Below are 21302 nucleotides of genomic sequence, written 5' to 3'. Positions count from 1 at the left end.
GCCCATTGGCGATTGGGTAACGCCCCTCGTGATGAAACACATTTTCCTGTTGGGCAAAGACACAAAACGCCGTAGGAGGATTGGCTGTTGTATATGTGATTATTCTCATTGGCTGCCTTCTCTTCTCCTCTTTCAAGTTCATACTTGGGAAGCCGTTTACGATTGGTGTACTCGGAAGCAGCAGCAGCCAATGACATAAGAGCTTCCACCGCCGGCCTAGGCGACGTGACACACCTTCTTTTCTCTCCGGCTTCCCCGCCCCTTCTCGCCCGCCTTCCCTTATTCATACAAGAAGCGCCTCCGTTCCGATTGGCCAGGAGGTGATGCGCTCTCAGCCAATCGTAATCCAGGCTGCGCTTGGCTCCTTTCAAGACGACAAACCTTGTAGAGACCACGTCTACGATTGGTCGCTCCTCGGCAAGGATTTAATTTTGAATTTTTCTTTAAGGTGTGGAAGAGGCTCCAGCCCGAACTTCATCTAATCTTCAGGCTTTTAGACTAGTAAGTGCAGTGACGAATCTTTCTTTGTTACCTGGTCCCATCTTCCGTTGCTCGGACTGTTGGTGGTTGGGTTCTTATGGTTGAAAGGAGGTGGGTCTTGTGCTGGACTGGTAGGGGAGATGGAGCAGAAAAGGGAAGGTTTTTCTGGGGCAAGACAAGAGCTCTGCTGGCAACATCCGAGCCACATTTTTTGTTTTGTTTTGTTTTGTTTTTTTCGAGACAGGATTTCTCTGTGTAACAGCCCCGACTGTCCTGGAATTCGCTGTGTAGACCAGTCTGGTCTCAAACTCACTGAGATCCGCCTGCCTCTACATCCCAAGTACTGGGATTAAAGGCTTGTGCCACCACGCCCAGCTCCGAACTACATTTTTATTTAACACTCTGCAATATATGTTTTGAAGCGATTGCCTTTTGCTCAGTCTTTTTCGTTACTCATTGCCTCTCAAAGTGGGTCCACAGACTAGCGGTTTTGGCTTCTCTGGTCGCTAGTGACAAATGCAAATTATAGGTGTCCATCCAAATTTACTGAATAAGAATACGTATTTAACCAGATGCTCTCCCCCGCGGTACTTCAGCACGTTTAAGTTTGTGGAGGAATGTTTGACATGGGGTTTTACAATGTTCCTTGATGCAGAGTTACTTCCGACATCGATTTTAAAAGTATACCTTTTGACCATATGTCTGGTACTGTGCTAGGTGACACTAAAGACCTGTGGTCACTCTGAGAAAGACACAGGAAAGAACCAGGAAAAAAAAAAAAAGCAATACTTCACAATAAAACAAAATTGACTATAGGAAAATGGCAGAAATCACACCGCAGTAATCAAGGTGAACCAACTGAATTGGTAATGGAAATTAAATGGACTAGAGGCGATTTGTGTGGGTGTAAAAATGTGTTTTAGAACGTTGGTGATGAAATGGCAACTGTCATTTCCGCTGCTGCCACAGCTTTACATGAGTCCCCAGACAAAGAACTTTTCATGTAACTGGTGTCGTTTTAACAGAAGCAGAGGGGTCAACTCGTGCAGAAGACTAATTACTGTTCTGAGACGGCTCATGTAACCCAGGTTGGCAAGGGATGACCCTGAACTCTGAATCCCCCTGCTTCCACCTCTGCGGTTCTGGGATTACCCGCCTGTGTGCCAACATGACAATTGATGTGGCACTGGAGATTATTGAACTCAGGGTCTCTCGTTATGTGAGATCAGCTCTCTACCAACTAAGCTAGATCAGCCAATGTAATTCTTGTCCTGTTATTTGTTGAATCTTCATACTTGGAAGGTTTTTTTGTTTTGTTGTGTTTTTTTGTTCCACCCTTTAACATAAAGATATGATCTGGTTTGAATAACTAACACCGACCTTCCTGCTCCCCCCTCCCCCCAACACACACACTCAAAGATACCTACCACTCAATTTCGTTAGACTTAAAGAATATTGCTTAAGCCAGGCGGTGGTGGCGCACGCCTTTAATCCCAGCACTCGGGAGGCAGAGGCAGGTGGATCTTTGTGAGTTCGAGGCCAGCCTGGTCTACAGAGAGAGATCCAGGAAAGGCGCAAAGCTACACAGAGAAACCCTGTCTCGAAAAACCAAAAAAAAAAAAAAAAAAAAAAAAGAATATTGCTTAAGCAAAAAGAGAATCGTTGCTGACTGATACTGGAAAGTGATGGTATCTTTCATTCCTTTATTGGATAAAACATGTAATGCTGCTATAGCTAAGGAAATACATGAGTGAAATGTCGGCAGGTAAGAAATTACACAACCCTAACACTTGGAAGATGAAGACAGAAGGATCAGGAGTTCAGGGTCGTCCTGGGCTGTAGCTAGTTCGAAGCCAGTCGTGATTTGTATGCCTTTTGTGCCTATGATCCCAGCATTTAGGAGGCTGAGGCAGGAGGATCTTGGGTTGCAGACCATCCTGTGCTACATAACAGGACCCTGTCTTAAAAAAAAAAAAAAATGCATCTTATAAATTTGACTGACATCTAATCCAATCAAATGCTTTCGATTCACTTTTGCCACAACCTTTTGGCATGAGAGTTAGCCTCTGGAACTAGACTACTGATACCAAGGCACTTCCCAGTTGTTGTTTTTGTTTATTTGGTTGGTTGTTTGGTTGGTTTGGTTTTGTTTTTGGTTTTGGTTTTGGGTTTTTTTTTTTTTTTTTTTTTTTTTTTTTTGGTTTTTAGAGACAGGGTTTCTCTGTGTAGCTTTGGAACCTGTCCTGGAACTCACTCTGTAGCCCAGGCTGGCCTCGAACTCACAGAGATCCGCCTCTCTCTGCCTCTCAAGTGCTGGGATTAAAGGCGTGTGCCCAGTTTTTATAACCTGTAAAGGGAAGTGGGGAGGTGTCCTGATAATCTGAATGCTGAGGAAGTATATGCAAATACCTAGTTCCAAAAGGTTACCAAGTGAACAGAAGTGGAATGGATGTTTGTTAAGTTATCAGACACAGGGTCCCACTGTACAGCTGTGGGTGGCTTGGAAGAAGGTATTAGACCAGCTCAGCCTTGAACTCACATAGATCCACCTGCCTCTGCTTCCCAAGTGTTGCTTTTAAAGTTGTTACCACCACTCAGGTCCTTAAATGTGTGTTTCAAAGGCTGATTTTTCCTATTCAAATTTGTAAGTTTGAGGCAGACCATTTTCCTTTCTGCTACTTGAGTAACAACATCTTTGTTCCTCAGAAATGAACACCTAAAACTAGCAAAGCCCTTTTGGAGCTTCAGATCAAACTAACCCAGACTTTTTTTTTTTCCCAGAAAAGGATATATAATTAAAATATAAATATATTAAATAATATCTAAGTGCTTCAAAATAACTGTCTTAAAACAGGTCTTTGGTTTTAGGTACTTGTATATAGCCTATTTAAGTTACTGTTGCTCCATAGTCTACTAGGAAAAGTCATGGTCTGAAGACTTACAGGTCTGTGTTTTAATACTTTATTGTATTACATTAGGCAGACATCTAATCTAACCCTCAGCTTATTTTTGTATAAAACTGGGACTAAAATGCTCCTTGTCGGTTGAGGCCATTGAAGATTGACAGAGGAAAAGTGGAATGTACTCCACATTTAAGGGGGCACTTTATAAATGATTCCTCCCACTGTGACATCTGCCTATCTAGTAGATGCTCATTATATGTTGCTGAATCACAAACCTATCTTTTTAATATCAAACCATAATCCACTACAGCCATTTTCCTATTATAAGGAAAGCAACGGCTAAGTACTGTAGTCAGTTGGTAAAGTGTTTGCCTAGCATCCAGAAGCCTTGGCTTGAAGCTCCAGCACATAAAAAAACCCAATGTGATATTGCTAGTCTCAAGATAACGCCAGCAGTCAAGGTAGAGGCAGGAGTCATTCTTAGCTATATGGGAGTTTGAAGGCTAGCCTGGGATGCATAGGATCTTGTCTCAAAATGACTTTTTTAAATAGGAGGGGGGTTAGCTCAGTAGTAGAGCATTTGCCTAGACAAATGCAAAGCCCTGGGTTTGGTCTCCAGCTGGGGAAGAGGGGGTTGCAGAGAAAAAAAGAGAAATTCATTTGACTTCATCAAAGAATGCAACAAAATCAGAGTGAGAGACTAAAGTAAAGCCAAAGGAAGACTCCAGAGACATTTTAAATCTGAGTTTACATTTTCTTCCCTGGGAAGCGATTTCTAGAATGCTGGTGACTTTTCTTCTCTCTGGTTTTTGTTTTGTTTTAGAGTTTTGAGACAGGGTCTCATGTGCCCAGGCTGGCTTTGAACTCACAGGGTAGCTGAAGGCATCCTTGAATCCTGATATACCTGCCTCCACCTTCCAAGTGGTGAGATTACAGGTGTGTACAGATGTTTTGGAGACAGGATCACTTTAAGGTATTCTCCAATTCAGTCATCCTTCTGCCTCAAATCCCATCCCCAGTACTGGAATTACAGGTACACACCACCATGCCCACAACTACAATGTATTTCTTAACCAAGGCTGGAGAAGAAGGAAAAAAACTGGAGTAAACCAAAAATAACCAAGATGATGTATCTGAGGGTATATAAAGTTCCTATATCATAAGTCGTTGAACTATACGCTGAAGGTTTATATATTTTCTATATGTACACATCATTCTTTAATAAAACATATATTCCAGGTACTAGAGAAATGACCCTAAGGGTTAAGAGCACTAGCTGCTCTTTTAGAAAACTTACATTCAATTCCCAGCACCCACTTCGCAGCTCACAGCCATCTGTAACTCCAGTTCCCAGGAGACATGATGCCCTCTTCTGGTCTCTGAAGGCACCGGGCATGCAAATGGTGGAAAGGCAGATACATAGGCAGGCAAAACACTCATATGCATATTTTTTTTTTTTACTTCAAATTTTTCTCTACAGAAATCATGCCCAAATTCAAACAGCGAAGAAGAAAGCTAAGAGCCAGAGCCAAACACTTATCTAAGAAGAAAGAAGCCTCTCGGGTCCAGCCTAAGCTATTGACACCTTCCCCTCCACCTCCACCACCCACACCAGAAAGGTAAGGTGTAGTGGAGAAGACAGGAAACATTAGAGCTTATCAGTGTACAGTTACCAGTGTAGCCAATGATAGCATAGAACAGCCAGAGAAATTTGAATTTCAGCCCCCAAATAGATCATTTTTAGGATGTCCCATGTAAAATTTGAAATGTGCCTATACCAAAATTATTGCTGGCCACGGAAGCTCATGCTAACTGTAACCTCACCACTCAGAAGACTGAGGCAGGAGAATTGCTGAGAGTCGAAGGCTGTCTTGAGTTCCAGGCCAGCCTGGACTATGGAGTGAGACACCCTCTTTCTCTCTCTCTCTCAAAAAAAGGAGCAGGGCGGCATGGCGGTAAAAACCTTAAATGGCATCACTCAGGAGGCAATGGCAGGCAGGTCTCTGTGAGTTCTAGGCCAGCTGAGGAATTTATAGGGAGACCCTGTCTCCCAAAAGAAAAAAGAAAAGTAAGTAGGGCCAGCGAGAAGGCTCAGCAGGTGAAGAACCTTGCCTCCAAACCAACTGCTTGAGTTTAATCCCTGGGACCTACATGGTGCAAGGAGAGAGCCAACTCCTGAGATTGTCTTCTGACCTCCACACACATGCCATAGCACATGTCCACCTACACACACACACACACACACACCCCAGTGGGGTACAGAAAGTATAAGTTATTAAGAACACTAGCACCTGGGCCGGGCGGTGGTGGCACATACCTTTGATCCCAGCACTTGGGAGGCAGAGGCAGGCAGATCTCTGTGAGTTCAAGGCCAGCCTGGTGTACAGAGTGAGTTCTAGGATAGCCAGGACTGTTATACAGAGAAACCCTGTCTCAAAACCCCACCCCACCCCCACCAAAAATAAATTGTATTCAAATGAAATAAGAATCAGAAGGAGTTGTATTCAAACCCAAAGTATATTTTTTCTCTTTTTCAGTTGATTTTAATTGTATAATTCTAGCAACTAAGTAATGAGAGAGGGGCATAGAACTGGAATGAAACCTTAGTTCTAATAAGGTTGGTCATTTATTCTTTGAGACCCATAAGTTAAATGGATTATTGAAAGAACAGCTGAGTTCCAGGAATTGTAGGGTGCTGGTTTTCCTGCTTTGTTTTGTTTTGTGAAGACAGGGTTTCTCTGTGTAGCCTTGGCTGTCCTGGAACTCGCTCTATAGATCAGGCTGGCCTCGAACTCACAGAGATCCACCTGCCTCTGCCTCCCGAGTCCTGGGAATAAAGGTGTGTGCCACCACCGCCCGGCCCAGGTGCTGGTTTTCTTGAAAACTCACACTTTGTATACCCCTCTGGTGTCCTGCCTCCCCCTCCACTTTCTTTTGTTGTTGATGATAGGTTCTTTTTTTGTTTTGGGTTTGTTTGGTTTTCTGGAGACAGGGTTTCTCTGTGTAGGATGATAGGTTCCTCTTTTGTTGGTTTTTGTATGAAAGTCTCTCTATCTCTGGTCCTGGCCACCCTGGAACTGACTGTATTCCACCCTGGCCTTGAGCTTTTGGAAGTCCTCTAATTCAACCCCTCTCTTGTCTCCTCTCTTTGCCTGGCATGTACCACCCCCATCCAGCTTCTTTTAATTTATTTTTTGTGTGCTAGAGATTAAACTCAGGGTATCAAACATGGAAACAAAAAACAAAACAAACAAACAAAACCAACTGCTGAGCTATACATCCTTAACTCTAAAGCTCTTTTTATTAAATAAATAAATAATAAATAAAATAGAGCCAGGCTTTGTAGCTCACACCTATATTCCCACCACATGGAGCTAATGGCAGGTAGACCAGAGTTCAAATTTATTCTCTGCTACATATCATGTTTAACAAAGTCAGCATAGGATACATGAGACATTGTCTCAAAACATAAAAATATATAGGCCAGAGAGATGGCTCAGTAGTTAAGAGCACTTCCTGCTCTTCCAAGTGAGCCCAGTTTGATTCCCAGCACTTAGAGGCAGCTCACAGCTGCCTGAAACTCCAGCTGCCAGACATCTCTTCTCCTCCTGTCTGGCCTCTGCAGGCTCTCACACACTTGGTACATAGTCACACAGGTGCAGCATGCATACACATACATTTATTTATTTTTTAATCTATAAATAAATAAAGGTATGTTTAGTGTATACCTGTAATCCCAGCACTCAGGAAACAGAGAAGGGAGGTTTGGTTTAAGTTCAAGACAAGCCTGGTCCACACAGCCAGTTCCAGGACAGTCTGAACAAAATAATGAGACCCTGTCTCAAGAAAAGGAACAGAAAAGAAAGTCATTCAGTCATTCAGTCCCTGGTTCTGAGTCATACTATAAACTAGCTATTTGTGATAAGAGGTATAGCTCTCTGCTAGAATGTGTGCTTAGCATCACCCTTGGATTTACTCCCCAGCACCAAAAATAATTCATTTAATTTAAAATAAGTAAGCCCAACTAATTATTTAAGTAGAAGCTTTTAGTCTGACCTAAGTTGGGTTTTGTGTGTGGGTGTGTGTGTTGGGGGGTGATGTTTTTTTTTTTGAGACAGAGTCTCACCATGTAGCCCTAGTTGGCCTAGAACTCGCAGAGATCTACTTGGTTTTATAAGTGTGACTCTGAAGCAGGGCCATCCTTTCTTTCTTTTTTGAGATAGGTCTTACTGTGTTGTTTTGACTGGGCTGGGACTCACTATGTAGAACAAGCTTCCCTTGAACTTAAATCTATCTTCCTTCGTCTGCTTTCTGAGTGTGCACCACCATGCCCATGCACGACCTATGGTTTTTTATTTGTTTTGTTTACTGTTTCTTCCACAGAGTGGTTACCTCTTCAACAGATACACCCCATAGCAGAAACTGGCTAAGACGACCTTGGAACTTCAGGTTTCCCAGCATCAAAGATGCAGTAAACCTTTGGACGCACAGAGCATGGTGCATATACAGTTGCTGTCAGACCTGTGCAGCCCAGGTAGAGGTTTCATAAACCTGTTCTCAGCAATAGAGTTTCTGTTCGGCCATACTTAGTGTGTATGTTCTTGTATGGTTCCTAGGCCTGACAGATCCCTGAGGCTGAGCTTGGATAAGATTAATTTGTGAGGGCTGGAGAGATGGCTCAGCGGTTAAGAGCACTGGCTGCTCTTCCAGAGGTCCTGAGTTCAATTCCCAGCAACCACATGGTGGCTCACGACCATCTGTAGTGAGATATGGTGCCCTCTTCTGGCCTGCAGGCAAACATGCAGCCAGAACACTGTATATATAATAAATAAATATTTAAAAAAAAAAAAGATTAATTTGTGAGATCACGCCTGTCTTTGCTTACGTAAGCCGTATGTGACACCACTTTCTTTACCATGCTGCTCATTAGATTCAGGCTTGTTTATTTATGAATTTCAGAGTTTCAAAGTACTGAAAGATGCCATCTTCCCTTCCCGAGTCTACCACAGAGAACTTCACAGTCTAAAACAACAAGTTTGTGTTTTGAAAAGTGAATTATGCAAGCTCCAAGAAACACTGAAGGTGGGTATTGCCAAACAAACCAGTCCAGAGATGTTATCTGAAAAGACTATTAGGATAGGAAAAGACTCTGGATCTGAGTTTGGGTATTACCTCAAAAGTCAGGCAGAGAGACTTCCTTTTGCAAAGGAAGAAGACAAAACTATAATGGGGGCCCTGGAGAGATGGCTCCCCAGTCAAGAGAGTGCACTGTTCATGCAGAGGATCAAATTTGGTCCCTAGAACCTACAGTGGGTGTCTTACAACTGTGTGTAACTCCAACTTTGGGGAGTCCAACCCCTCTGGCCTGCGTAGGCACCTGTACTCCTGTGTGCACATACACACACAACCACATAATTAAAATCAAAAACTATTTTTAAATGTATATTGAGGACAATTAATGGTCTTGGGCACACAAACAAAATAGAAATATTAAGGGAATTTCAATGAGCAACATTGAACTTAATCAGATTGGCAAAAAAAAATTAAAAATTTGTAAAAATAGATACTTTCTTACATTATTGAGAAGAACATAAACTAATAAAACTTTTGTGGGGAATAGTGAAGGAAATGGCTATCAGAATTTTCAGGTGGGGCCAGAGGGAATGGAGAAATGGATCTGTGGTTAAAAACACCTGCTGCTCTTGCAGATAACCAGGTTCAGTTCCAAGCACCCACACTGGGTGGTTCATAACTGCCTGTAACTCTCGTTCCAGGGAGTTTGATGCCTTCTTCGGAACGTTGCAGGCATTTACACACACGGTCCACATAGAGACGAGCAGGCACATACACATAGATATAACATAAGATAAATGCATCTTTAACACTTCTTTTGTTTTCAGCAGAAAGTAGCTAGGGATGGGCTCAGTTGGTAGAGCGCTCCACTGGCATGCAGGAGGCCCCAGCACTACATGAATCAGCCATGGTGGCTTACACATATAATCTTAGCACTTAGGAGGTCAAGGCTGAAGAACTGAAAGTAAGGTCATCCCCAATAACATAGGGACTTTAAGGCCAGCCTGGAATACAGGAGACCCTGTCTCACAAAAATTACTTTAAGCTGGGGATATAGTTCAGTGATAAAGCATTTGCCTGCCATGTGGACTCCCAGTTCAATCCCCAATGTGAGGGAAGGGAGAGTTTGCAAAAAATAAATACCAAAGTGCCGTGAGTGTGCAAATGTAACAATTATGAGCCTGGGGGTGTAGTTCAGGGGTAGTGTGTTTGTCTATCACGCACAGTATCATATGTTCAGTCCTCAGCCTGGAAGAAGTCAACAAACGAAGCAGAAGGACGCTGAGAACCCCCTGTAGTCAATGTCAACACTTTTCTTTAGGTGTGGTGGTGCGTGGCTGAGGCATGGGGATTGCCCAACATAGACCACACAGTGAGCCCCGGACCACCCTGAGCTAGAGACTGTGTCTCAAAAACCCGAACAAAAAGAACATACCATTTAATAAATTAAATACAGAGGTATAGAAAGAGATGGTGTTCGGATTCTATAGGATGCTTCATCTATAGTTAAAACATATAGTGTGATAGTTTTTCAGTTGGGCCTGGTGATGTGTGCCTATAGTCCCATCTGTTAGGGAAGCTAAAGCAAAGGGATCACCTGAGCCTGGGAATTCAAGGTCAGCCTGGCTAATTAGCAAGATCCTCATCTCAAAATAGCTAATCAGCTAACAAGTTCATTAAGCCAATGGAAGTATCCTTATGAGATACAGATATTCATATACTTTCCTTATATATAGGAACATACATACAAATTTATTATACACATATATGTTCTAGCTGTATGATCCTCACCATTGGAAACAAAAACATAAAACAAAGCCTGGGTGTGGCTGGGGTGGGTATGATGGCCAGAAGAGGGCGTCAGGTCGCCTGGAAGTGGAGTTAGACTTGAGCTGTCCCATCTGCTCTGGGAACTAAATGCAGTCCTCTGCAAGAGCGGCAAGCTTGTACTTGCCAGACTTCTCTCTAGCCCAATAAACAATGGAATCATAGAAGAAACTTTGTTGTTATTGTCAGGAGTGGTCATGCATTCCTGTAATCCTAATGCCCGGACGACTGAGGAAACAGTTTGAATTTAAGGCCAGCCTGAGTGAGTTCCAGGCCAGCCTGAGCCAGAGTGGGAAATGTCTCAAAGAAAGAAAGAAAGAGAGAGAGAGAGAGAGAGAGAGAGGGAGAGAGAGAGAGAGAGAGAGAGAGAGAGAGAGAGAGAGAGAGAGAGAAAGAAAGGAAGAAAGAAAGAAAGAAAGAAAGAAAGAAAGAAAGAAAGAAAGAAAGAAAGAAAGAACCAAATACACACCACCAAATTAATCTATTGTTTGTCAATTATGGTATCTTCCAGACCATCTCAGAAAATTCTTCTTATTCAAGCTGTTGTCATAAGTGTTGTGTGAGTGATAAACTCATAAACGTGCCTGCCTGTGCTCCAACAACCCATGGAGAATCCAGAACTGTACTTCCTCCCACACTGCCACAGCCAGCCAGTCATCCTCCCCCTCCCCCTCCTCCTCCCCCTCCTCCTCCCCCTCCTCCTCCCCTTCCTCCACCTCCACCACCCCTAGCACCTTTGCTGCTCAGAAAATCTGGTACTGCTAAAGCACTTCAGGTAAGAAATAATCAGTAACAGTGTGTTTTAGTTAGACTGTAATACAGGAATAAAGCCAAGAGGCCTTTCAAAGCTGAGCCAAAGGCCTAGATGTGAAGACTGTATTTTGTTCTGATTCTATATCTTTTTTTTTTTTTTTTTTTTTTTTGGTTTGGTTTTGTTTTTTTTTTTTTTTTGGTTTTTTGAGACAGGATTTCTCTGTGTAGCTTTGCGCCTTTTCCTGGAACTCACTTGGTAGCCCAGGTTGGCCTCGAACTCACAGAGATCCGCCTGGCTCTGCCTCCCGAGTGCTGGGATTAAAGGCGTGTGCCACCACCGCCCAGCCTGATTCTATATCTTAATTTTGTTAATTATTATGATTTTAGTTATAAGTTTTTTGTTGGGTTTTTTGGGGGGTTGGGGTTGGGGCTTGTTTTTGGTCTTAGATATAGTCTCATTATGTTGTCCAAGCTGGTCTTGAACTGGTGGGCTCAAGCCATCCCTTTGCTTTAGCCTTTGAGTAGCTGGCATTGCGGATATATGTCAATGTAATATAATTATTGGGGTTTTCTTGTTGTTGTTCCTTTGTTTTGTTTTAGGCTTTTGCTTTTATTTATTTGTTCTCTGAGACTGGATCTTGATTTGTAGCCCTGACTGGCTTAGAACTCACTATGTAGCACAGGCTATCCTGTAACTTGTGATCTTTTGCTTCAACTTTTGAGGAGCTTGGACTGTAATCCACAAAATACACACACACACACACACACACACACAGCACTATGCCTTGCTCCATTATTATATATTTTGAAAGCTATATTCACAAGGCTAAAACACATATCTAATCCTATCACTTGGGAGGTACAAGTAGGAGGATCCAGAGTTCAAGGTCATCCTTGGTTACATAGTGAGTTTATGGCTATATTGGGAGTTTGAGGCCAGTCTCAAAACAAACATACAAAGAAAATTCTGATGTAGAGTTGCTGGAGAGATGGCTCAGCAGTTAAGAGCACTTTGCTGCTCTTGCAGAGGACCAGAGTTTGGTTCCCAGCACCCATTTGGTAGGACACAACTCTCTATCACTCTAGTTTCAGGAGATCTGACATCCTCTTGTAGACTCCAAAGGCACCAAGCATACATGTAGTACACATACATAAATGCAGTCCAAACATGAATATACATTAAAATACATACACTTTTTTAATTTTAAAATTATTTCATCTTATGTGAATGGGTGTTTTGCCTGCTTGTGTGTCTGTGTACCGTGTACATGCCTGGTGCCTAAAAAGGTCAGAAGAAGGTGTTGGATCCCCTGGAACTGGAGTTATAGATGGTTGTGCATCATGGGTGCTGGGAACAAAACTCAGGCCCTCTGCAAGTACTCTTAACCACTGTGCCATGCTCTCTAGCTCCAAATTAAAAAAAAAATTTAAGGTGCTCTGGCACCACCCCATCCACTCACACCCCACCACTACCCACTCATACCCCTGTCATTCTTGCTTGCTCACAGAGAATGTGTTTAATCCCTAGGGTAAATAAGAGTTAACTCGGGCGATGGTGGCGCACACCTTTAATCCCAGCACTCAGGAGTCAGAGGCAGGCACATCTCTGTGAGTTCGAGACCAGCCTGGTCTCCAAAGTGAGTTCCAGGAAAGGCGCAAAGCTACACAGTGAAACCCTGTCTCGAAAACAACCAAACAAAAAAAGAGTTAACTTGAGATAGGTGTGGTGGTACATTCCTATAATCCTAGCATTTGGAAGCTGACACAAAAGGATTGCCATGAGTTTGAGGCCAGTTTAAGCTACCTATGGAGTACTAAGACAGCCAGGACTAGATAGCAATACCCTGTCTCAAAAATAATGGTAGAGGAAAAGCAAAAAAATAAATAAATAAATAAATAATGATAACAAGTTAACTTTCAACTCTGAATCTTTACAAAGTAAACTTGGATTTGGATTTCACTGATGTCCTGATGCCAATTTTAATCCTAACCTCTCCGTGTATTTTAAGACTGAACCATTAAAGAAAGATGGACCTATGCATATAACTGTTAAAGATCTACTCACTGTAAAACTAAAAAAGACACAGAGTATTGAAGAAAGGAAGAAGGTAAGATGTCACCGTGAACACACAAGGCCTTCTTCCTTTGGGGCTGGGGGTGTTTTGTATAAGTGTTACAGTTCTGTGTTTGTGGATACATATGTGGAGGCCAGAGGTTAATACGGGGTGTCTTCCTCTATCACTTTCCACCTTACACCTATTTATTTATTTATTTATAGACAGGATCTCTCTGTGTAGCCCTGGCTGTCCTGGAACTTGCTCTGTAAACCAGGCTGGCCTCAAACTCACAGAGATCCACCTGCCTCTGCCTCCCAAGTGCTAGGATTAACACTGTAAATTAGCACTGTAAACACTGTACCAACTAAGCTATCTCCCAAGCTCACGGGTATGTTTTTCTTGCTACTTAACCCAGGCTGACTTCAAATCTTTGAATGCACCACACCTAAACCTCACAAGTGTTAGAAACACAGTGTCACGCCTTGCTTCTTCCTTTTTAAACCTGGCTGTTCCTTTGGGAAAATATGGTAAACCTTATATATAGAAGAAGTTCTTCTGTTGGGGCTAGGTATACAGTTTAATGACAGAGCATTTGCCTCACACGTATGAGGCCCTGGTTTCACTCTCCAGTACTTAAAAAAAAAAACAAACAAAAACAGGCTGAAGAGATGGCTCAGTTGGAAAAGTGCTTGCCACACAGGCATGAGGGTCTGAGTTCAGATCCCCAACACCCATGTGAAAAAAAGCGGCCCCACCTATACTCCTAACCCTGGAGAGGGGGAGACAGTCAGACCCCCAAACTCACTGGCTAGCAGGTCTAGTCAATTAGTGAGCTCCAGGTTCAGTGAAAGCCCCTGTCTCAACATGATAGTAAGTGATAATGAAAATGCCTGGCATTGACCCCTGGCCTCCATGCACACACTCACACACACATACACAAAAACACATACACACACATCTATCATGTACACCCATACACAATAGTGTACACTAATGATCCTAGCGCTTGGGAGGTGTCTGCAAAGAATCAGGAGTTCAAAGTCATCCTTAGGGACACAGGAAGTCAAGAGGCCAGCCTGAGAGACATACTATAGACAGAAACATAGTAGGTGGGTGTGGTGCCTCACACCTGTATTCTTAGCACCTAGACTCAGGCAGGAGGATTTCTTTGAATTCAAGGCCACACTATTCAAGTTCCATACCAGCCTGGTCTGACCAACAGGATCCAGCTAGTAAAACCCGAGAGAGATGGGGAGTGTGAGAGAGAGCCTTTGACCCTTTGACATAAAGAATTGAATCATGGAAAATGTACCCTCTGGCAGTCAAACGTTTGCTGTTTGGGGGTATTTGCATTAGAATGCTATTTTAATATATATATCTTTAATGTCTCATTTTGTAGTTAAAGCTTCTACCATCACCACCAGAGGAACGGAGTCCACTAGTTACTATCTCCGACCTGCAACGTGTTACTCTGAAACCCAACAACAAGGTGTTAGCCACACGAGTTAAAAATGTCTTAATGTAAGGAACTGCACACTATTATGCTCTGCTGCTACTGAAAATGCTGATTTTCCTTTGCTTCTTTTTAAAATTTAAAAGTAGTTCATCATTGTTGTATGTGTATGATGGGGGAGGGGAACATGTACACATGCCACTGCCTTTGTAAGGTCAGCAGACAAACATTGTGTAGTTGGTCTTCTTCTTTCACCCTTACATGGATTCTCACAGATCAAACACTGGCTGTCAGGCTTATGCAGCAAGGGTCTTTACCCACTGAAACATCTCACCGGCCCCTTTTGGGGCCATTTTAATTTTATTTTTATTATTATTTTTTTTTCAAGACAGGGTTTCTCTGTGTAGCTTTGTGCCTTTCCTGGAACTCGCTTTGGAGACTCACAGAGATCCGCCTGGCTCTGCCTCCCGAGTGCTGGGATTAAAGGCATGCGCCACCACCGCCTGGCAGTTGTTGTTATTTTTCTTTTTTTCTTTCTTTTTTTTTTTTTTTTAAGATTTATTTATTTATTATGTATACAGTGTTCTGTCTGCATGTGTCCCTGCAGGCCAGAAGAGGGCACCGGATCTCATTACAGATGGTTGTGAGCCACCATGTGGTTGCTGGGAATTGAACTCAGGACCTTTGGAAGAACAAACAGTGCTCTTAACCTCTGAGCCATCTCTCCAGCCCCAGTTGTTGTTATTTTTCAAGACAGGGTTTCTCTGTATCACATCCCTGCCTTTCCTGGAACTCGCTTTGTAGACCAGGCTGGCCTTGTTCTCATAGATCCGCCTGCCTCTGCCTCCCAAGTGCTGCGATTAAAAGCGTGCACCACCACTGCCCAGCTTCTATTTTCTTAATGTGGCAAAAAGAACTACTTTCTAGGAGATTGTCTATAAAACTGACCTGTTTTTGGAAAAGTGGTGAAATCTGAAAGTTATAATTTTTATGTCTTTATTCTCAGTACTCCTGGTAAAAGCCAGATAGATCTGCGGAAACTGCTGAGAAAGGTCGATGTAGACAGGTAACAATCACTTCTCCTGTGCTTTCTAAGGCAGTTGGAAAAGTGGGGATAAAACGCAGCTCTGACCTTTTCACACTTTTATAGGAGCCCAGGTGGGACCCCTCTCATCAATAAAGAAAATATGGAAACAGGAACTGGACTGACTCCAGTCATGACTCGGGCCTTAAGGAGAAAGTTTCTGGTGAGTCTGTGAAAAACCTAAAATCCAAACTAAGTCCTCTGGCTTGTTTTCCTGAAAAATAATTTATGTAAGTGCTGAGAATGTATGTAGCCCAGCATGCATGAGGGCCTGGCTCAGAGCCAAGCATTGGAGGGAAGGAAGGAGGGAGGGAAAAGAGAAAAGGGAGGGAAAGAGGGAGGGAGGGGTAGAGGGAGGGAGGGAGAATAATGTAATTTATTTAGAATCACAGTCTAAAGTATTTATTTATATATTTTGAAAGAGGGTCTCACTATGTACCCCACCAGACTGACCTCAAGTACATAATCTTCCCGACTCAACTTGCCTAGTTTTAGGATAATAGGCATGTCCCACTACCCAAAGTAGCTCTCTTAGTAACAACAATAATAATAATAGGGGCCAGAGATGTGGCTCAGTGGTTAAGAGTGCACACTGTTCACCAGGTGGTGTCCTTTAATCCCAGCACTTGGGAGGCAGAAGCTGGTGGATCTCTGAGTTCGAGGCCAGCCTGGTCTACAGAGTGATTTCTAGTACTGCCAGGGCAGCACACAGAGAAACCGTGTCTCAAAGAAGGAGAAGGAAAGAGGAGGAAGAAGCAGCAGCAGAAAGAAGCTGGAAATGTAGCTCCATGTTGTAGCCCTTACCTAGCACATGGGACACCCTGGGATCAGCCTCTAATGCTGCAGAGGCAAACAACCAAATCAAAGAATGATCTTTTCTCATTCTGTATGCTTTGCAAAATGCTTTAATTATTTGGTATAAAATTCTGTGAAGACCGGGCAGTGGTGGCGCATGTTTTTAATCCCAGCACTTGGGAGGCAGAGGCAGGCAGATCTTTGTGAGTTCGAGGCCAGCCTGGTCTACAGAGCGAGATCCAGGACAGGCACCAAAACTACACAGAGAAACCCTTGTCTCAAAAAAACCAAAAAAAAAAAAAAAAAAAACCTGTGAAGAAAAATTATTGTAATATACAGCTAGGATTATCATTTCCCCTTTGTTAATAAATGTCTGGTGGTTTAATTTCCTTTCATGAGAATTCATCAAGTGCTTTCTGTATGGTAAGCACTGTGCTAGAGTACCAGGATTAGACTGATTAGAAAAGGCAGACATAGATCTGCTGCCCTGAACCTTTCAGTCTAGTGGAAAATATAGATGTGAATCAAATAATTCCTTATTGTCTCATCCCATAGTAAGTGCTATGAAGAAAAAGAGCAAGAAAACAGGAAATGATCTAGCCAAGATGGCCTAGCCTAGAAGATTTCAGAAGGTAATGCTTTGGGCAGAGACAATTAAAAAATAAATAGGAATTAACAAGGAAAGGGTTATCCTACCATATATGTCAGAGAGGAGAAAGTCCTAGGCAACAAAAGAGCAGCATTTATAAGTGTCCCATTCTGAGAGGCATAATGACCTATATGACAAACTGAAAAATAACAATGTGGTGGTCTCTAGAACGGGAGCCTGACAGATGACAGACAGAATGGAAATACAAGTCTGGCTAGCAGACTCCATTTAACGAGTGTTAATGGGAAAAGGTCCGACAGCCTTCTCCATGATCACCTGCCTGATGAGCCACATGAAAACCAAGAAGAGTTGCTGGTCTTTGTCTCCTCTTTTCCACCCCCGTCTGTCTTAGTCTTCCTCATCTCCTGGATTACTGGCTCTGAAGAGAAGCCATCTCCTGCCTCCCCTGCTGGAATGCTGCACTTGGTTGCTGACCTTTGTGGCTTTGAACACTAGTTCCTCTTTCCTGTGGGGCAGAAGCGCCACAGACTCCTGAGCTAAAGGGAAGAAGCCTCACAGAAGGCCTTAGCCACTTCCTTTCTCTGTTAGTGCTGGGACCCTTGCTACCCTCACCCCACACAATAGCTAGTACAGTGTACCAGGAACCATGGAAACAGATGAAAATATAATAATAATAATAAAAAACCCACGTGTTGTGCTATAGCAAAAATCACAGATGAAATTCTGCCATATGCTGTGTTACCACAAATCCACTTAGTAGGAAGAATGACTTTTCCCACTGAGCCCTTATGCTCCCATTAACTGTAAAGCAAGTCTACCCAGAGTTTGCACCCAGCCACAAGTGACAAAATATCAGTTCATTTATGTATGTAAAACGTATAGTGTGGGGGAGTGGCGCATGCCTTTAATCCCAGTACTCGGGAGGCAGAGGCAGGCAAATCTCGGTGAGTTTGAAATCAGCTTGGTCTACAGAGTGAGTTCCAAGACAGCTGAGGCTACTCAAGAGAAGCTCTGTCTAGAAAAACAAAAAAGAAAAAAATTTAAAAAGGAAAATATACATATTTTTATATAAATATACCCCCCCCAGGAGTCTCAAGTAGCCATGTAACTGTGGCTGGCCTACAATGAATTCATTTTTCTTTTAAGTTTGTCTTTTTTTTTTTTTTCAAACTGAGGACCAAACCTAGGACCTTATAATTGCTCAGCAAGCACTCTTCTTTGAAGTAAATCTCCAACCACTAGAATCATTTTGTTTGTTTGTTTGTTTGTTTGTTTGTTTGTTTTTTAGACAGGGTCTTCCCTTGTAACCCTGGCTGACCTGGAACTTGCTAGCTAGACCAGGCTGGCCTTAAACTCCTATCTGGGATTAAAAGCATAGGCTACCACCCCAGCTGGAATTCCGGGGGTTTCTCACCTGAGAATCTCCCTGGGGAATGGAGATCCATGGCTGGTGCAGCTGCTTTATCATGCCCTTCCTGCTCTTTACCCATTTCCTTTCGTTTAGTTTGGTTGTTCTTGTTTGGTTGTTTGGTTGGTTTTGGTTTTGAGACAGAATCTCACTATGTAGCCCAGGCTGGCCTCAAACTTGTAGCAGTCCAGCCTCAGACTGTCAAGTGCTGGGGTTCCACACACAAGCCACCATTTCTCGTCCTCTTTCACCCTTAATGCACGGCTTTTATCCTCATGGTGCACAGTGGCAGTGCTCCCCATATAGTCACATCTCAGGCAAAAGGAGAAAGACCGGGAGCAAAAGGCTTGTTAGCTTCTGTATCAGGAAAGCTGGGGAGGGTAACTAGGAAAGCAATGCTGCCTTGCAAAAAGCATCAAGGCTTTGTTAATAAGGAGACTTGTGGTGGTCATAGGAGCATCATTCATGTTATACCTGTGACTTCTGTTTTCATAGCTGGCTCATCCTCAAAGCCCTACTCAGTCCCTGCCACTTCCTACAAGCAGCTTTGATGACCAAAACTGAGGCCAACTCTGCCTGACTCCATGGAGAGATCCAGACAATGACAGATCAAACCCCCTAAATTTTCATGTACTAAAATATGTATAGCTCTACGAATGTAATTCTGCTTGAAGAGTCAGAGTGAGTATGTATGGAACCTACACATACTGTGGCAAACAGAGAGCATTTAGATGCTTTCTGGTGATCGTGATGTTAAGGGGACCCGATGGGAAGGTGCAATCTGCAATGTAATGTGTATCCTGGAATTACCCAATTTAGGTTAGAGCGGCTGTTCAGATTTAATTCCATAGGGACTGGTGATTGTGGTTCAATGGGTAAAGGCACTTGCCCCCAAGCCTAATGACCCAAGTTCAGTGCCCAGGACCCAAATGGAGGGAAGGAAGAACTGAATCCCACAGGTTGTCCTCTGACCTCCACATGTACACTATTATATGTGCCCCCTTCAACACACAAAATTAATAAACACGTTAAAAAATATTCATGGTATAACTAGTTTATTATGTAAATATAGTTATGACATTAAGAAAATAATCTGAGTACTAGAAAAAATGGCTCAGCAGTTAAGAGCACTTGCTGCTTTTGCAGAGGACCCAAGTTCAGATCCTAGCACTCACTTCAAGTGGCTTATGTGTGCCTATAGCTCCAGGTCCAAGCCATTCACTGCCCTCTTCTGGCTAGGCGGGCACCTGCACTCACGTGTACACAGATACACCAACACATAACTAAAAATATAAAATTTTAAAAAGAAAATAAAGAACAGAGCCTGGTTCCTGTTCATCTCAGGCTGATTCATTCATTGCTACACACTTGATTCGTGAAATAAGACCCTCTAGCTGGGCATGGTGATGCATGCATTCAATTCCAGCACTTAGAAGGCAGAAGCCCAAAGATCTCAGGGAGTTTGAGGGCAGTCTGGTCTACATAGTAAATTCCATATCAGCCAGAACTATACAGTGAGACCCTGTCTTAAAATAAATAAACAATTAATTTAGAGGGAAAAAAAAAAACACACAGAACAACTCCATGTGACCTGAAAAATTCAAAAGTACCCTGTGTTTGCTTGAAATGGAGTCTTACATTATAGCCCAATCTGGCCTGGGATTCTTGGCAATCCTCTGTTCTCATCCTCCTAAATGCTGGGATTACAGGTGTGAGCCAAATCTGGCTAGAATGTAATGACACATTTCTAAAATGACTTAGCAACTTAGATAGGTGGTTTGATCTGGCTCACTGAGACACCTTTTTTTTTTCTTTTTTTCTTTTTGGGGCTGAACCCAGGGCCTCACACCTGCTAAGTCCATGTACCCTGAGCCTATACCTCAGCCTTGTATTTTTATATCTGCTGTCCATTTTCCTGCAGTCAAATAAAATTTTCATGATTTCAGCATGAAACTTCAGTTTTCCAGAATGCCTTGCCAAGGACTCTCTGTGGTCCATGGCAGTTTTATTGAGAAGCCCGGTTCCTGGTCCTTATCAGCCTGTGTATTGGCTGACAGTAGTGTTGTGTCTCTCACTGGACTTCATTCATTCTTGCCAGTCTAGCGTTGTTAGATTTAGCAAATAAGAATATAAGATGCTCCATTAAATTTGAATTTCAGATAAACCACAAATAAGCTTATAAATCTGTCCTACTAAACTATAAATATTTGAGTGTTACAGATCGAACTCAAGGCCATATACATACATACTAAGCTAGTAGAAATATCTCTTTAGTATTAAATGAAAACCACTTACATTTTTTAAAAAAAAGTGTATTTAGGTCTTTGCAGGGAGGAATATAGTACTTGTCTAATGTTCATAGCTCCAGGTTCAATCACTAGTACTAACACACACACACACACACACACACACACAAACACACACACACAGAGTTGTCTATTTCATATTATCTATAATCACCTGGGAGATGGACTTTCTCAGACATTATCTGGATTAGGTTAATTGAGATGGGAAGACCCACCCTCTGTGGGTAGCACCATCCCCTAAGCTGGGATCTTCTTCACTGTGGATGCAATGTGAGCAGCTGCTTTAGGCTTCTGCTGTCTTGATCTCCTCCCTCCAGACAGAGTGTATGGTAGAACTATAAGCCAAACAAACCCTTCCTTCCTTAAATTGCTGTCCTCAGGTATTTCATCACAGCAACTAGAAGAGTATATATGTGTTATTGTTTGTCTGAAATTCACATTGAACTGAGAACCTTATATTTTACTTAGCTACCTTATTTGACCATGCTCAAAAAATTACAATTTGTTTCTGGGGTCCCATAGTTTTATTACATATGTCTTCTTGGCAGTGAAC

At 42.7% G+C, this 21302-nt stretch overlaps 1 protein-coding gene across 3 annotated transcripts; it reads left to right on the top strand.

Moving 5' to 3' along the window:
* Positions 1–122: 122 nt before the first annotated feature.
* On the top strand, positions 123–19481 carry Prr11 (proline rich 11). 3 transcript variants are annotated; one of them, XR_009380689.1, is made up of 11 exons: positions 123–501; positions 4864–5002; positions 7767–7917; positions 8343–8465; positions 10795–11058; positions 13046–13144; positions 14493–14614; positions 15553–15612; positions 15697–15793; positions 16981–17057; positions 18939–19481. XR_009380689.1 is itself a non-coding variant. In XM_059271439.1 (10 exons), the coding sequence occupies exons 2-10, from the start codon at positions 4869–4871 to the stop codon at positions 19005–19007; spliced, it is 1119 nt and encodes a 372-aa protein (XP_059127422.1). In that variant the 5' UTR covers positions 135–501; positions 4864–4868; the 3' UTR covers positions 19008–19481. The 3 variants fall into 3 exon arrangements, 2 of the variants coding, with proteins under 2 accessions (XP_059127422.1, XP_059127423.1); XM_059271439.1 differs by lacking the exon at positions 16981–17057 and having other exon boundaries at positions 135–501; XM_059271440.1 differs by lacking the exons at positions 123–501; positions 16981–17057 and adding an exon at positions 1432–1568.
* The last annotated feature ends 1821 nt before the right edge of the window (positions 19482–21302 follow it).

Source organism: Peromyscus eremicus, chromosome 8a (genome assembly GCF_949786415.1).
Source record: "Peromyscus eremicus chromosome 8a, PerEre_H2_v1, whole genome shotgun sequence".
Taxonomy (NCBI): Eukaryota; Metazoa; Chordata; class Mammalia; order Rodentia; family Cricetidae; genus Peromyscus; species Peromyscus eremicus.
The sequence above is the reverse complement of the archived record's forward strand: the minus strand, read 5'-3'. Positions and strand labels throughout refer to the sequence as shown.

Coding starts and splice junctions, on each gene's coding strand:
- Prr11 (XM_059271439.1), top strand. CDS start 4,869: ATGCCCAAATTCAAACAGCGAAGAAGAAAGCTAAGAGCCAGAGCCAAA. Junction 11,059..13,045: donor GTACTGCTAAAGCACTTCAG/GTAAGAAATAAT, acceptor GTGTATTTTAAG/ACTGAACCATTAAAGAAAGA. Junction 14,615..15,552: donor CGAGTTAAAAATGTCTTAAT/GTAAGGAACTGC, acceptor CTTTATTCTCAG/TACTCCTGGTAAAAGCCAGA.